We start from the raw sequence: 17,334 nt of genomic DNA on the forward strand, positions 1-17,334 counted from the left end.
TCAGTAACTGCCCTGTTATTGAAAACTTTCACTCATGGATTAAACGAATCCTAGCTAACTGTGAGTTGTTATTGTTTACAAATGTATCGGTTACTGAAAACATTTGCATTTGAATGATGCAGCATACAGGCCTCTAGGTGTCATTGTAAGACCAAGGCGACTGTAATATACTGTAATGTGACAAGCACAACATAAACAAAAAATCCTGAATGCATCTATGAAAAAAAGGGTTGTTTTCCCTTTATGTGTCATATGTCTTCTGAAGACTTGGAATATGACGCATGAGTTGTATGATTACTTTTTCTGACAATTTTGGTCCTTTTAAAGGGTAACTAAACCCCTGCTCAGAGTCTGACTCCACCCACTAGCAATATTTGAAAAATGCTGGAAGTGGGCAGACCCCAGCGGGGATAGAGGGGATGAACCGAGGGCGGGGCTGAATGGGGGCGTGCACCTGAGACCCGTAGTGACGGATTAATTGACAGCTGCTGTCAGACTCTAAAATGGAGAGTGACTGGAGTGACGCAAGTAGCTTTGCCACGGAGCGGTCTTTTGAAGTCGAGGACTTTTCTCCCCCACCTTCACCTGAAGTGGAGGAGGGTGAATTGTCTGTGGGCACAGGGCCGGAGCCATATCAATTCGAGCCGCTGGCTCAAACTGCGGTTTTAACTCCCGCATCGCGATCGGCATCCGACGATGCTAGCGAAGCAGCCGCGCAAGGGAGAATGGGGCCAGTGTCTAGCTCGTACCAAGGTCGTGGTGAGCTGGAACCTGCTTACGTCAGCTCTCACCGCTTACGTCACGAACTACCGCAAACAGCCATTAGGAAAATTCAACTGCAGTAGCCACCGTTCAACCTGAAGAGGGCAGCACTCAGACATTTTTACACCATATATTGTAGAATTAAAACACTTTATACACAAATGTCTAAATTATTGAATCAATGACCAGTACTAATAAAGCCCCATGCTTACAGATCATTAACTAAAAAAAGTTGGTTTAGGGTTTAGTTACCCTTAAGCTTTTTATTATTATTATTATTATTTTTTTTAATAACTATGAACAGCAATTGTACTACAAAAAGTTTGACCAGGATATTCATTAAAATGTCTCCTTTTGTGAGTTTGGAATTACATGATGGTGAGTAAATGATGACAAAATGTAAATTTTTGGGTGAACTATCCATTTACAAAGAAACATCTAGGTATACATAACCATACCAGTGTCCTCAATATCAAAACTATTTGCTCTTGGAGGTCATACCACATTCTTTATTCCATTTCAAAAGGATCTGCTACTCAAACGTAGCAAACAGTGGAAGTTTCACAGAAACCAGCTAATAGGCAACCATAGTGTTTTTGTGCAGTGATACACCATGCTTTACCCCTGAACACTGAACAAAACCTAAGGTTGCATAATACATAGCTTTACCATGCCATAAAATATCTCTCATATTTTTAGATAAAAACTGATTAGTAAAATCTTGCTTTCAATGGTAGGTTAAAGCTTGTATTAACTCAAAAACATTTACCGTCAGTTAAAACAACTCTGCTTTTCTTGGCAGACAAATGACTTGCTAGACTTGCAGCATCTTAGGTAATCAAACCACTTGTAAGTCATGTTGTTGATAGCCTGAAAAACAGGACAAACAATTCAATAAAAACCAGTTGGAGAGCTATGGCTGAGCATCAGTTTTAACACTACTTCAAACACTCTCTATACCTTATGGCACATCAGTCATCATCTAAGATTTAAGACAAAAACACACACCTCGCACCTCATACCTCAATTTAATCTGACTGAAAGGAGGCCGCTTGTTCACATGGCTTGGAATCCACACCTCTTTTATTTGCATTGAGGTGCCCCTGATCGTACATTGGAAAAAAAGAGATAATAGTGACTCTTATTAAAGTGATTCATGTTAGGTCAGACACACCGCAGTGGCATGTTAATCTATCAATCTCACCAAAGCGTGTAAATGGCTCTCCATTTGAAGAAGGCACTCCAGTGTTTCCATCATCTGTTCCTTGCGAAGCGTATGCAGCCGGACCTGGCCTGCAGACTTGCATATCTCCAGTTCTCGCACCGTGTGGTTAAGCGCTACTGCTGCACACTGCAGCGCACTGAGACCTGCATAGAAAATACAAACAATATGGTACAAATATTACATTAAAAGTATTGTTCACCCAAAATTTTAATTCTGTCATTATTTACTCACCCTCTTGTCGTTCTAAACCTGTATTCTGACTCTTTCTTCCGTGAAACGTAAATGGTGAATTGACGATCTGGTGTGCTATATTCCAAATCGTCTGAAGCCATTCAAGCCATGTAAGGAACAGACTGAAATTTAAGTTGTTATTCACTGATAATCGTTCATCTAGTGGGCTGTTAAAATATGCGACCGAGACAATGAGTTAAATCAAGAACGGGATCCGTCAGATGTGTAAACAAATCATTAACCATTTTGCACGTCAGTTTCTCCTGCACTGACAGATCCTCCAGCGTGAGTTCTGTGTGCGTTGTGATTAAAAATAATCTTACCAAACACTTACAATAGCTAAGATCGCAAACATGATTGCCAGCTATGCTCACCACCATATTGTTTACATTGCAATGCAGCATGGGATTCCAAGTTCCTCAGGCATAGAAGTTTCTAAAAACCTAACCCTTCTACTTTCCCAGCACTGGAAGTGGTTAGAATGAGTGATGGACGGAATGGGAGAAACCTCGAGTAGACTGATTAGTTTTTGCATTCTTTGTTTGATGTCAAAATACAAGACCACCTCGCTGCATCAAAACAGTGCTAACAGATGGTAACAGCTTAAAACTTTTATTTAGTGATTGTTAGAATGTTTGTAACATAAAAAATAAAGATATGTTGATCTTGAAAAAACTTTGAGCAGTTGGTTCATTATGACAACCGCTTCAGTCCCTTAAAAAAATGATTTGTTAACGTATCAGACACCACTACTTCTATCATGAAAGCACCATGGAAAGTTAGGGCAGATATGAAGATTTTTAGTGAATAACAACATAAATATTGATCTGTTCCTTGCACAAAGCTATAACATTTCTCCAGAAGACTTGGATTATATCTCACAGGTCATAAGGAACACTTTAATGATACATTTAAGTTGTTGTTTTTTTAAGCTTGACAGCCCAAGTCATCCTTTTACTTTTTAAAGAGAGGGAAATCTTTTATAATGCACATTTAGATTTAAAATAGTAAAAATAAGAAGTCTCTTTTCCATGAGGGTTACAGTCTAAAACTGGTTACGGTCTAAAACAAGACAAGTTAATGACTGATAATGTGAGATTCTTCTAGAATGTCTACAGCAGATGTGCAGCCACAGCCTTACAGTGGAAATGACTCATAAAGTGCCATTTTGCCCTTGCCAATTTCATCTATGACTATTATATGAAAACAATCAAACTGACTTCTGTGGAAATGAACAAAGCAATAGATGGTTATATAATGCAGAGTGCATTTACATTATTAGCTTAAAGACAAGAAAATGAACATACCGTTAGCATCTCTTTCCTCCAAATTAATAAATATCCCATTTCTCATGAAACCTTTCAGAACCTGTCAAAAGAGACTTATGAGTCAATTTGCAGACTGTAAAAGGAGGCCCTGAATCACACCCCAAAATATTAATAAAACATTCTGACATAATTTTGTCACCCTTGTGTCATTCCAAACCAATATGACTTTCTTTCCTCTATGGAACACAAAAGGAGTTGTTAGGCAGAATGTTAGCCTCAGTCACCATTCACTTTCATTGCATCTTTTTTCCATCCAATATAAGTGAATGTCAGCAATTCAGCCTTACATCTATTTTTGTGTTTCACAGAAGAAAGGTTTGGAACAAAATGAGAGTAAGTAAATGATGACTATATATATTTTTGTAAGAACTATCCTTTATGTTATTTTAAGGAAGAAAAGAAGTTCCTGTGTGCTAAAAATACAGCACCACATAACAATTTTACCTCCAAGACTCTAATATATCCATTCTGTGCACTGAGATGGAGACATGTTTTCCCATATCGGTCCTTCTCATTGACATCTGCACCAAGTGACAGCAAGTCAGCCACCATGAAGTTTTGATTTCTCTGTGCAGCAAGATGAAGCGGAGTCTAGAAAACAAAATGCCACATGCAACATATATGCATGTTTGTTGAATGAGAATATACATGTGAATGCGTGGGTGTGTTCGTCACCTTTCCTTCTGAATCTGTCATATCCAGTTTTTTCAAAGCTGCCATCCTTCTGGCAATAACATATACAAGAGCTCTCTTTCCATCCTCAACCATTCTGTGAAGAAGGCTGTGGAGAGAGAAAGCTTAGGGTAAATAACAACATTGGGATTCCTGCGAAACATAGTCCTCACTTAACACTTTATTAGGAACACTATGGTCCTAATAAAGTGCCCGACATAGTCTTCTGCTGTTGTAGCCCATCCGCTTCAAGGTTCGACATGTTGTGCATTCTGACTGAGATGCTATTCTGCTCCATACGATTGTTCAGAGTGGTTATCTGAGTTACAGTAGCCTTTCTGTCAGCTCGAACCAGTCTGGCAATTCTCTGTTGACCTCTCATCAACAAGGCGTTTCTGTCTGCAGAACTGCTGCTCACTGGATGTTTTTTGTTTTTGGCACCATTCTAAGTAAACACTAGAGACTGTTGTGTGTGAAAATCCCAGGAGATCAGCAGTTACAGAAATACTCATACCAGCCAGTCTGGCACCAACTATCATGCCACGGTCTAAATCACTGAGATCAAAAAAAAATTCCCCATTCTGATGGTTGATGTGAGCATTAACTGAAGCTCCTGACCTGTATCTGTGTGATTATTGGGATTGCACTGCTGCCACTCTATTGGCTGATTAGATAATCGCATGAGCATGAATAACAAGGGTTACAGGTGTTCCTAATCAAGTACTCAGTGAGTGTACGTTTATATGTGCCATTTTAATCGAGCTACACAGGGCTTTTGTGAAGTCAAGCTACAGCCTTAATCTGTCTGTCGAACAATACATGACACAATGCGTAATAGAATATTTGGAAGTATACCTTCAATATGATGTCTATAGGACATCAGCGTCATTTTTCACTTCTCTCTTTCGGAGCATTCGCACAATGCCAAGGCCATAGGTGTGTACATTATGGCATTATCTTGGTCTGTTAGTCCTGGTATGAATTCAGTCAGACTAAAGCGTATACATGACATTTTAAAAAGGTGAATTATTGATTTAGTCCAACTGAAATGTAACTTTCATTGTGCATGTAAACATACTGATTGGTCATGGCATGATCTTTTTTAAATGCCGTGGTATCACGCATTGTAAACAGCTGTGTTCAATGGGTGGAGTACTATTGGTGCATTGCACAGAAAGGTAAACTCTTCATCTTTTAATGTGTGTGACAACACTGTCATCTGAACTGGTGTATTCTTTCAGGATGTCGTCAGGTTTGAGGTTATAGGCATATCAATAACCATTGTTTCAGTCATTTCTACTGGTGAGAGAACTTGCCACAGTCTAAATGGTAGATCCACTGTGTCGTCAACGATTGTTGGTGCTGAAATGCCTCAAATTTCAACTGGGTTGCATTATGAGACATTAATCTATTCTCTTTGGTTCTGTGGTTGAAGACTTAATAATGTGGGTTGTCATAAAGTTGAGAGAGAAAAAATAATGGAGCTGCTTATTCAGTGTGACAACGGTGATGACAGGCCCTATTTAGTTCTTTCTGTATTTCATAAAAAGTTTCAAATAATAAAGATGGCAATGCAAACGCACACCCTTGCAATTCTTTGTACTTTCAAGATTGTGTTACAGAAACTGTGTGCATTTTGTTCATTTCTATAAATTAGGGCCATCTTTTGAAGGATTACCCATCATTATCTGCATGAAGAAACCATCTGCAATGGCTTGATCACTTGAAATAGTTCTGGAAAAGTAAAACAATGTGTGACAACTCACATTCTTCCATTGTTGTCTACGGCAAGAAGCTCTTGATCAGATATTTCCTTAAGCAGATTTTCTTCTCTTTGCATTTGTGCGCAGAAGAAGGCCATACTGCTCCACTCGTCTTGTTGAGAACTGCGCCATGGTTGATGGTTCATCTCATTTGGGGAAACCTCCCAGGCTTCTGAGTTGGGACTGAAATGGAATGATTCTTGTGGAGAGGGCACCTGGTATTCAGATGATTTGGAGGGAGAGTAAGTCATTCCATATTGATCTTCACACTTGTAGTCATCTGACTCAAAACTGCTATATTTGTCCTGATTCCCCAAGAAGATATCAGTACCCTGGTGATAAGCTGGGGAGGGGTAGAAGCTGCAAACAGAATGGACAGGGGAGTTCTCTGATGGTACCAAATAACCTGGAGACAGAGGGAACTCCTTCTCCTGACCGTATATGGCCATGCAACTGTGTTGTGTTGCATCTTCACCCCAACACTTTTCTCTATATTCTGAACAGTATGAAGCTGAAAGACTTTTATTTGGAGATCTGAAAGATTGACAGGTCTTAAGATCCTCTTCCAGCACTTTGACTATAATTGCAAGGTCCTCCAGACTCTTTGTTTGTCGTTTCTTCTATAAAAGACATGAAAATATGTCACAACCTATCTATTTGCATTTGAAACAATTTCAAGCAAGCTAGTTATGCAATAGTCTGAATATACCACTCACCGGGCATTTTTTCAAGTTAGTACCAGTGTTAACCCTTTTTTTGTCCCCTGTGAACCAATAAGACATTGCTAATTAAAAACAGAATGAACTTCAAAAGATTACTACCATTTTTACAGTGCTCACCCTTACCTATGGAAGCCTTGGATTTTCCCTAAAGAAAAAGACAGCCGGACAATGATGTCAGACAATGAAAGTATGCATCTGTACAGCTGTGAAAGTGTACACAATTAAAATTCCTACCTCCAGATCTTTGGGATCGATACCCTTGGCTATTCGTATATTTTTTAGCATATCCCGCACAGGCATTTTCACTCTGACACCAAGGTATTTCCTTTCAGATATGGACTTCTGTTTCTTTTGACCTAAGGGAACATAGGCCTGTTAGTGAATCACCTGAAGGCTATATATGCCCTTTATAACATACCCTTTAAAATTTCAAAATGTGAATAAAACTTTGTTTTTAATGTTTTCAATATTGCACTGCAATAGTAATCAACTGTGATTAAATAGCACACAAACACTGATTGAGTTTCAGGCAAAAATGTATTTAAAATAATTTTCTATCATATTGTCTCATAAAATAGTTATATCATATATATGCTCTATGTATCCTTTCTATACTGTACGAGAAAGTAGGTCTTATTACTTACTTTTATATTGAAAGGTGAAGTGGTTAATTTCTGCGTCTCTAGCAGCACTAAATGGAATTTGCAAAAATAAAGATTTTTTTTGCAACAGGTATCCTGAAGACTACCTCTATCTGCCATTGGACAAACTAACTGAAATTCCCACCCCAAACTCTAATGGTTGAGACAATGGTGCTCAGTCAGGCTAGTCTGGATCCTCAAACAAACAGATAAATATTTTGATAATGCTAGTGTTTAGGTTTTTCTGGAGAATTAGGCCATGGCCACACTAATTCCTTTTTGTATTCAAACACATCTTTTTCTCTCAGTTTTGGCCTTCCGCCCAAACTGAGACGGCGTTTTTGACAGCAAAAACTGAACTTTTCAAAAAAAAGTGGGTCAATTTGAAAATGATGTCTTTGAATATAGAAGAGCAGACTACTTTTCCACTACCTAAATTTGTAGTCACCTGCATTTTTTAAAATTTATTTTCATTATTATACTTATGCTTCCAATAAACAATGTCACTTGTAACTATTAAATATAAACTAGCGAACTATAAACACAATAAGCAAGAAATGTCAATGGTTTTATTTTGATGCTGTATTTTCTTGTAGTCTTGTTTCATTTTCGTTATTTTTTTAAATTACATTGTTTAACGTCGTAGTCATTAAAGTGTAACTTGACGATCAGATATTATTTGTACACATTCTCATTTTTAGTTGACGTCTTAAACTCATGCTGATTTTTTTCTCTCCATAAATAAGTAAAGGAAATCAATACCTCTGGAGCAGGTACTAAAAGTGCCCTGGTTTGGTTCAGGTTTTAGTTCCATGTGGAACTAGATCAAGTGGTGTAAAAATAACACAACCTAAATTAGTTCTAGGAACTAGTAAAAGTGGTAACAGTGGAAAAATGCCTTACATTTGGTATTGTAGCACTGCTGAAAATCTCTACTGATCAGCACCCAGGACCAAAAATATTCATTCTATAAAATAATGTTAGGTGACAAACTTGTCCTGTACTTTACAAAAACACCTTGCAATAGGGTAAACATCAAATTGACAGTCATTCGATCCCTGTGTAATAATAATGAACATCTCGGGTTACTTAAGTGTAACCCTTGTTTCCTGAAAAAAGCAGAACGTGATGCTGCACTGAAAAGCACTTTGGGAACAGCTTTAGGTGTGACCAGCTGTGAATATGTGTGCAACACGTAAATTAACATTGACCGGAATTTATAGCCTCTGCCGGTGTAATCATTGGATGCACCTGCTGCAGAGCTATAAATAGATGCATCACAGGTGCGTCGTCAGGTATTTTGTCTGAAAAGCAGTCCTGGGGCATCCCAGTGCGGCAATGAAGCGCAGCATCTCGTTTCGCTTTTTTCAGGGAACTAGGCTTACACTTAAGTCCCTTTTCAAAAAACTACACTTCTGATACTGCGCTGAAATGCGCTTTGGGAACAAGAATACCCACGCCGACACGCTGTGGCTGTCTGGACCCCCTACGGTTGTGTAGTGTGCTCACAAGAGCATGAGAGGTCTCAGACATGAGCTTGAGATGTCGACTCAAGGACATAAGAGCCCGGAGTAGCAGGAACATCCAAATTATAAAACTGATGAATGTGTGCGGAGAGGACCAACCTACCGCATCACAAACATGCTGCAGAGGGAGACCTCTAGCCAAGGCTTTAGAGGAGGCTAGCCCTCTGGTAGAGTGAGCCCTGATACCTACTGGCGAAGCTTAACCGCACGCCTTGTAGGCCAGGGCAGTAGTGTCCCTCACCCAATGCGACATAGTCTGCTTGGTGGAGGCCGCCCCCCTGTTGCGGCCCCCATGGCAAAGAATTGTCCACTTCTGCCCTGTACAACCCCTATTTGCCTTAGGGGACTGGCCCTTGGATGAATTCTCCTGGCTTTTAGCGACAGCTGAAACAGTCTCATGTGCAGAAGGCCCAAAAGGATCAAATTTAATTCTGTAGCCTTTTTCAACTTTTCTTAGGACCCACATAGAAATACCTGGCAGAAGTTTCCACGCTGCCAGGTTCTCTGAGATGGGTATTAATTTTGACACTTCCTGTTGAGGGGATGTCAAGTGTTCCGCGTCCTTTACTAAGGCAGGAAGCAACGGTACACACAACTTTTCGTTGGAAGCCTCTAACTCCCGAAACACCAGAGGCGGCGGGAATGGAGAGGTTTCGTGGAGGTACCGGGAGGGCCGAAGTGGATGATACATGCGCCCCATCCCGAGGGGGGCTACCCCCACAAGGCTGGGCCCAAGACCATCAGGGTTTCTTCCTCTTAGAAATTACTCCTCTTAGGTCTTGCTTTGGGGGCTGCTGAGGGCGACGAGCCTGTCCCCAGTCTTTACGAGGGAGAGCACTCGCCACGCTTTGTTTCTGAGCCTCACTTCTAGCAGGACCGGGTGGGTCTGGGTGGCCCCTGAGTGCGGCGAGGAAAAAACTGCCCAAATGCTTCCTCATGGCTTTTTGCCTCCTGGAACCTGGAGATAACTGTATTCATAGCGTCTCCAAACAGGCTAGAAGGCAAAACCGGGGCATCAAGGAGGAAAACTTTGTCCTTATCTCTGATGCCCGAAAGGTTAAGCCACAGGTGTCTCTCTGTGCTAACTAAAGCAGACATAGACCGGCAAATGGCACGGGCTGTCTGCTTGGTTGCACGGAGAGCTAGATCCATGGCTCGACGAAGCTCAGAGAAAGCTTAATCGTCGAGCGTGGTATCCGCCCTCAGGCCCTTCAGCAGATCAGCCTGGTATGCCTGTAACACTGTCATAGTGTTCAGAGCAGCACCAGCCTGACCTGCTGCTTGAGAAGCCTTCCCCATTAGCGTTGAGGTAGTCCTGCATGGCTTAGTTGGGAGAGAAGGACTTTTTAGGGATGATGCCAAGCCCGGCGAGAGATAACCCTTAAGTGTCTCTTCAACCGGCGGCATCATCAAATACCCCCGTGTCTCAGCACCCACGATAGTTAATATATCGACGTCGAGGGCACGTGGACACGGGAAGTATAAGGTTTCCTCCATGAACGAGGAATGGAGGTCATCAAAGAAAGGAAGGGACTGATGAGGCGTTCCCTCCCCTTGGCCACCAGACAGAAATCTGTCCTCCAACTTGGAGTGTTTGGGGGTCTCTTTTTTGCGTGGCCAGACTAATTGAAGCCTGGCCACCACATGAGTAATCACATCGAGTAATTCCTCTGATGATTTACTATCATACAAAGAATGCTCGGAGGTGGGTAACTCGTGGTCCACAGACTCAAGAGATTCAAGGTCCCCCTCATGAACTGAAGATCACTCAAGATCACAGGAAGGACCAGCTGGGTCTGGAGAGAGAGCGAACGAAAGGGACGGACACGTCTCTCCATACAAGATCCATACAAGAGCCCCACGAATGAAGTGTGGGTGCCGACTCTAGGAAGCAAGGCGAGTGCAAAGCATTTTGACCATTTGATCGCAATGCACGCACCCGCCCTGCCCCAACGCGAGAGCAGCATGCTCTTCCCCCTAACAAACTAAGCAAAACTGATGCGTGTCCCTCTCAGCCATAGAGCATGTACAAGGGAACACATATCGTTTGTTCTGACTTTCAGTCACTCTCTCTCTTTTTTTTTTTTTTTAAAGAAGAGAAAAGGTTTTCTGCACACTGCCTAACAAATTCTAACTCCTAACAGAGGAAAGAAAGTTGACAGGCTCGTGAAGCACACAAACACAGAGTGATCTGAAGACAAAAAAATCTGACAACGCGCCTGTGATGCATATATTTATAGCCCTGCCGCAGGTGCATCCAATGATTACACCGGCAGAGGCTATAAATTCCGGCAAATGTTCATTGACGTGTTGCACACATTTTCACAGAGGTCACACCTAAAGCTGTTCCCAAAGCGCTTTTCAGCGCAGCCTCAGAAGTGTAGCTTTTTGAAAAGGGAACTACATGTACTTATGCAATTATTCTGTGGAACTAGTTGAAATTGCATTGTTATTGGTATTACTATTATTTAAGCAATAAATTATGAGAAGCCGTGGTATGTTGTTAATGTTGTCATGGCCAGTTTTGAGTAAGTTACTCAAAAAAGTATTCCACTACAAATTACTATCCAATTATCTTAAAATGTAATCTGATTACTTTATTGATTCCTTCGTGGGAAAAGTAATCACATTACTAATTACTTTCTTTAAAGTTACTTTCTAAAACACTTTCCACTCTACAAATTCCAAATAATGGGTGTTTCTCATTGCTAAGAATGCAATGAATGGACTTGCATTCTTACGAAGACCAGTCTTGCCAAGCTACCTTGGAAGAATAAACCCAGAAAGACAAGAGTATGTAGAACACATCTGTTGCGAGGTTTGAGATCCTGTTATGGAATTAACCTCCCAGCACATTTGATGCCAGTGAGAGAACTACTGGCATCATCACACCAGTGATGTTTTGCAGGACTTGTGACATGTTAAAAGATTAAAGTATGTTAATCTGTTTTCCTCCATGTGTCTAAATGATGCCTCAATAAAACAACAAATGTTGACAGGAAATTATGACTTTCACGAGCTTACAGCGAGAAACTCTTGAGGGAAAACACAATCAGTTTTAGTTAAAGTCAGTAACTCTAATCTGCTTACAAGAATTTAAAATGTAATGTGTTGCACTAGTTTGACAAAAAAATTATTCGATTACAGTCACTAATTACTTTGTAAATGTACACTCAAAAAATGTGTACGCATTTAAAAAGATTAACGCATTTCAAGAATAAAACTTGAACTAATTCTATCAAATAAAAAAATATTTACATTTTGTTCAATTCAATTTAGTTGAATTTTGTTGTGAAATTAAAATTTGTAAATGTTAAAATTTGTTTCATACAACAGTGTTTCCCAACCACTGTGCCTCAGTGCAGAAAGATTGTCAGGAGTGCTGTGGAAAATGGTCAAATTCCACAAAATTAATAAATAAACGCATGAAAAAAATTATTATAATTATTTCAGGGACCCAAACTCCTCACCTTTCGGAGAAATTCGCCGTTTTTAAACCATAATCGGTCACATTTGTGGTAGTGAAGAGCAACAATTCATGTGCAAAGGTGAGTGATATTTACACGCGTTGTGACTTTTCACCAGTGTTTTTCACACACACGTTTTTGCTTCACCATTAATGTCTTTGAGAGTAGGCCTACTAAAGCAACAAGAAATATTTCAAAACTGTCCACATTTGTGGAGACATTAAATGTCAAAAAAATATATATTTTAATTAAATATTACCTTATCCTTGACGAATATGAGAGACCCTTTCTGCTATCAAAGCAACCGCAAGCTTGTTTCTCTCTTCCAAATACATGTTTTCAATGTTTATTGTGCACACCTCCCGCTTTTTTACGGCAAACTCGTAAAATCGGCCCTCTGGGGTGCTTTCTGAAACTCATGTCTCGTGGAGGGCGATGCGGCGCTTGACTCTGAGTTCAGCATCCAGAACCAAATTAAAACAGTCACGAGAAGTCTGTCTGTCCGAGACAAAGACGCAAAATCTAAAGACAATTGCACAGCATCAGTCTCCCTTGATGTGTTTGCGTACAGGCGAGTGTAAGTCAACGCGGACCAGGAGGAAGATTTGAGTTGCCGATTGAGTTCTGTTCAGTTAAAATTTTACGTGTTTTGTTCATATTTTAATCGTATTTGTTTTTTGTAATATTGCGTTGTTCAATTGTCGTGTTTTAGTGGTCCCCGTGTCACTGCAAAATATTGAAAAAATTTGATCTGCTTCATGTCTCTATTGTTCATCTGTTTTATTCATAAATAAATAAATGTAGCCTATAATCTGCTATTTGCTCGTGCTGTAAGTTCATGATTAAAAATGAAAACGTGAACACAAATAAAAGATATTAAATGTCTTATTATCATTAAAATATGACAATTAAAATGACGTAATAGGCCTAATAGATTATGAAGGAATTTTTACAACCCTGTCGTCTAAATGACGGATGATGAGAAGGTCCAATTTTTGAGAAATATTTGCATAGCCGAATTTTAAACATTACAAGTAAACACACTAATAAGACGAATAGAAAACATGGACAAGTTCTTGAAAAGGAACAATATTGACGATGGTTAAGCCTATGTGGGATAGTGGTGTGTAGTAAACTTTTTTAGTCGTAAAAAGTGTGCCGCGGCAGAAAAAACTTTGGGAAACACTGTCATACGACACTAGTTACGGCTGTTGTGCAGGACCCTTTCACCCTGACAGAAAACAGAAACAGAATTTTCACAAAAAAAGAAGTCACAACTGTGCTTTATTTTGAAAATAAGCACGTCTATTAACCATTCAGCTTCTACAAACATAAGTATCCTTTTTTATAAAGCAATATTATATGTCTATAATCAATAATAGACATAAACACCGTTCAGAAGATATTTTAGTGCCCACCAGTTTGGATTGGTGACTCCGTGACGCAGATGTTCTTCACATCTCTAACTTCTGCTTTCACGTCTGACGGGTTCTGCGTCGATATCAGTAGATTCGGTCCACTTACATTCGAGGCAGGCCGTCCCGGCAGCGGTGAACCGTCAAACGAATAATTGGAACATTCGGTATGTTTTGTTTTGCGTGATACGGGTAGCATTTCGCGTCCTGTGGCCCATACCTGACTGCTTACCATGCTGTTGTCTGATCTTAACCCTGTATCAGACTGTTATGATCACAAACACAAACTAGCCCAACGAATAGTTAGAAATGGAACTGCTAGTCCTCAATCAGGTGTGTTAAAGATAAGGTGTGATGTAGCCTATATTTTGCATTATCTGACTTGAGAAGGCGGGACAGATGGCACATTTTGAATTCCATAACTAACCTGTTTTTCAACACGGTTGAACAGTGAACCCATGTGGAGGAAAGCAGTTCAATCGAAAATGAACTCTTTTTGGCTAATGGGCGAAAATTCAATAACAGGTCCTTAGAAAAACCTCAATCAGATCTGACAAACATTTATTCAGAAATGTAGCTGAATTAATTCTCATTTCAAGTAAAACTCCCAGAAAGACGACGAAGCAAATGCCACTCTGTATGCACTTATTAAACTTAGATCATACACTGATATCTACCGACGCTAGACGGACAAGACAATGTATCTTGTTACCTTTTAACCATCTCAGTATTACAGCTAGAATTGGCCATATTTCATTTTATAGCTGAATGCATCATTTCTCACACGGGCACAACGGGACACATCTTAAAGGTTACAAGGTGTATCAAGATTGAAAAAAAATAAATGTCTTTAAATATTGATAGAGCAGCATAATTTGTGTTAAAAGAACAACTGAAGGCTGTTTTGATTCAAACATTTTTTTAAAGGTGACAAGGTACCCTTTTACCCCACACTTGGGCCCCAAGGGGATTAAAGAGATATCTTGTATATATAGATACAACAGTTATATGGTCAAATTTGTCCACTTACACAAATACATTTGAGACTGCAAGATGCTTTTTTGAGTAACTAATTAAGAAAATGTTTATTCAAAATGATCACTTCCAAAAAGGAGGTTATACATTTTCTGTTAATTTCATCTGCCATTTCATAACATCATTCTATAAACAAAAAATCTCCATTGTGATTGGATCAGTCATTGTGAGCTAACTTTGAATATTTTTCATAACAAATATATTGCCCCTACTTAAGGCCTTTAGCCCCTATCTGGTGATAGATATATAAAAAAAAACATTTTATTTAATCACCTTGAAAATGGCAAGTATTTTTTCTCAAAAAAAAAAAAAAAAAAAAGATAGTGTCAGGGATTCTCATTACATTCATTTGCAATATTTACAAATGATTTAGCTCTAAATTACTAAAATACACCATTACATTTCATATAAAAAGAGCACATTTATGTTATCTTCACTTCAATAAATACCTTCATATCACTAAATTGAAAGTGTCAAAACATCACAATTTGTCATACATTGGGGGTCTGTGGGGACATCTGCTGGAAAAAAAATACAATTACATGAAATAACAACTATATTCATTAGATGGCTTCAGTGCTCTATGCAGGGCATAGATCCAAGGATTCCCCAATAAAAAAAACAAGAAAGTACCCCACCCCACACACACATACATATTTATACCATGATGGGAACATGTATATGCTTCCCACATCTATGCCATTGGCTCTATGCATTGGCTGATTTCTATAAGCCTATCTAGAAACACATTTACTAGATATTATCACATGTTATGCATTGGATATATATTTAGGCATTATTAAAAAATATATTATTTCCCAAACTGTAGCATGTTTTTCTAAACCACTTGTTAAAGCGTCAGATTTTGCAATGATGCTCCAATATGCTGTCAAACATGGTAATGCTGCCATAATCAAATCTAATTATATTACAAAGAAAAGTAACTATTTTATTACCTGTCATTTATTTCAAACTTCAAACATCAAAATTACAGCATAAACCTTGTCACACAGAGGTCAGACTCAGACTTTGACCTGTGTGGTATGTTTAGAATACACTCAATAAAGTCTACAGTTGTGAGGGCCAAATGTCCTGTCCTTGTTTCGATACCTATAGGATCAGCGACTGTATGCCGACGTACTGACATGCAGCATTCTGATTGCCATTGATTGGCGTGATTGGCAACGTGTTGCATCACCTGCCTGGGAGACAAGGATTCAAAGCCAGACAGTAACCATGTCTGAATAATCAATAATGAGCAGTATTGGGTGTTACTTTCAAAAAAGTAATCCACTACTGATTAGTAATTACTTAATATTACGTATATTGTAATTATATTATTTTACAAATTACTTGACATGGAAAGTAATCAGATTTCTAATTACTTTCCATTGACGTTACTTTCTAAAACCAATCAAATCTGTGATAAAAACAAATGTGACACTAATAACTCTTTAAGTACTTTAATATTGAGCAACACGACAAAAACAGCAACTTGGCTATTTGAGATAACTTTCTTATCTCAAATATGCTTTAGCAGTGTCTTCTGGTGTGTGTGTGCGTGTGTGTGTCCGCTGTCTACAATCTTCTTAGCTGTGTGTGGCATGTATGTACAGTAAGCTTGTTTACATTTGTTTTGTTGGTGTGAAAGACAGAAAATATACTAATGATCTGAAAACATTTCTTAAAACCCATTTGCAGACAGCTTTGATAGTAAAACCATTGTGCATTTTAATTCTTTTCGTTGTGCATATACAGGTTTGCTTGTGTGTTGCATCACACGTGTATGTGTGCATGTACAGTATGTCTGTTTGTGTGTGTACATCTGCAGCATGTGTGTGTTTACACAACTTTACAGAGAGTGAATTATTTCTACCTCCCTACTTGTGCTCACACTAATTGAGTATTATTTATCACTTGCGCATCTGTATCACTATAGCATTGTGTTTGTGTTTTATTGTGTACAGTACATAATGAACATAAAAGACCTGTTTGCTTAGCAACGTCTTTTTCAAGACCCCGTTCTGCAAATGTTCCAACTTTGTGAGTGATATATACCTCTGTTAGACAGGAACGAGTGCTGTTTTCCATATACACCCAAAACCGATCCCCTCCCCTCCTCTTACTGCAGCTGCAAAAGGACACACGTAGGAGGCGTGTGGAGATTTGAGGAGGAATTGTTGGCAGGCCAGCCTTGCGTGCCTCAGCCAGGGCTCGCTGAGATTGTTTGTGAGCGCATGAAAACTTGAAACGCTTCACTAAATTTTTCAATTTGAATAAAAACTACATTCCACTGCATCCATAATAACGCCACTCACTCATCGCCTTGATACGTGTCCTATATGCCATGGTGGTTTGTTTGAGCGCATGCTCATTATCTGCCACAGTAACACACATAAAACTACCAACATAGGAACGTAATACATTTTAAAATGCATTCTACTTAATTAATTATATTGCTTTAGCAATAAATGTGTAATCCAAGTAATGTAATATTATTCATGTCTGAAAACTGTAATTATATTACTTATGTTTTAAAGTAATGCG

General features: G+C 39.1%; 1 protein-coding gene across 3 annotated transcripts; it reads right to left on the reverse strand.

Moving 5' to 3' along the window:
* Nucleotides 1–448: 448 nt before the first annotated feature.
* LOC127629433 (NF-kappa-B inhibitor zeta-like) lies at nucleotides 449–14,048 on the reverse strand. Of its 3 annotated transcripts, none has more exons than XM_052106524.1 (11): nucleotides 13,756–14,048; nucleotides 6,938–7,059; nucleotides 6,827–6,848; nucleotides 6,698–6,744; nucleotides 5,985–6,598; nucleotides 4,222–4,327; nucleotides 3,991–4,137; nucleotides 3,526–3,586; nucleotides 1,967–2,130; nucleotides 1,785–1,865; nucleotides 449–1,632 (listed from the first exon to the last, which is right to left on the reverse strand). In XM_052106524.1, the coding sequence occupies exons 1-10, from the start codon at nucleotides 13,985–13,987 to the stop codon at nucleotides 1,791–1,793; spliced, it is 1,590 nt and encodes a 529-aa protein (XP_051962484.1). In that variant the 5' UTR covers nucleotides 13,988–14,048; the 3' UTR covers nucleotides 449–1,632; nucleotides 1,785–1,790. The 3 variants fall into 3 exon arrangements, with proteins under 3 accessions (XP_051962484.1, XP_051962482.1, XP_051962483.1); XM_052106522.1 differs by having other exon boundaries at nucleotides 5,985–6,601; XM_052106523.1 differs by having other exon boundaries at nucleotides 1,771–1,865; nucleotides 5,985–6,601.
* Nucleotides 14,049–17,334: the final 3,286 nt, after the last annotated feature.

This window comes from Xyrauchen texanus, chromosome 36, assembly GCF_025860055.1.
Source record: "Xyrauchen texanus isolate HMW12.3.18 chromosome 36, RBS_HiC_50CHRs, whole genome shotgun sequence".
NCBI classification, from domain to species: domain Eukaryota; kingdom Metazoa; phylum Chordata; class Actinopteri; order Cypriniformes; family Catostomidae; genus Xyrauchen; species Xyrauchen texanus.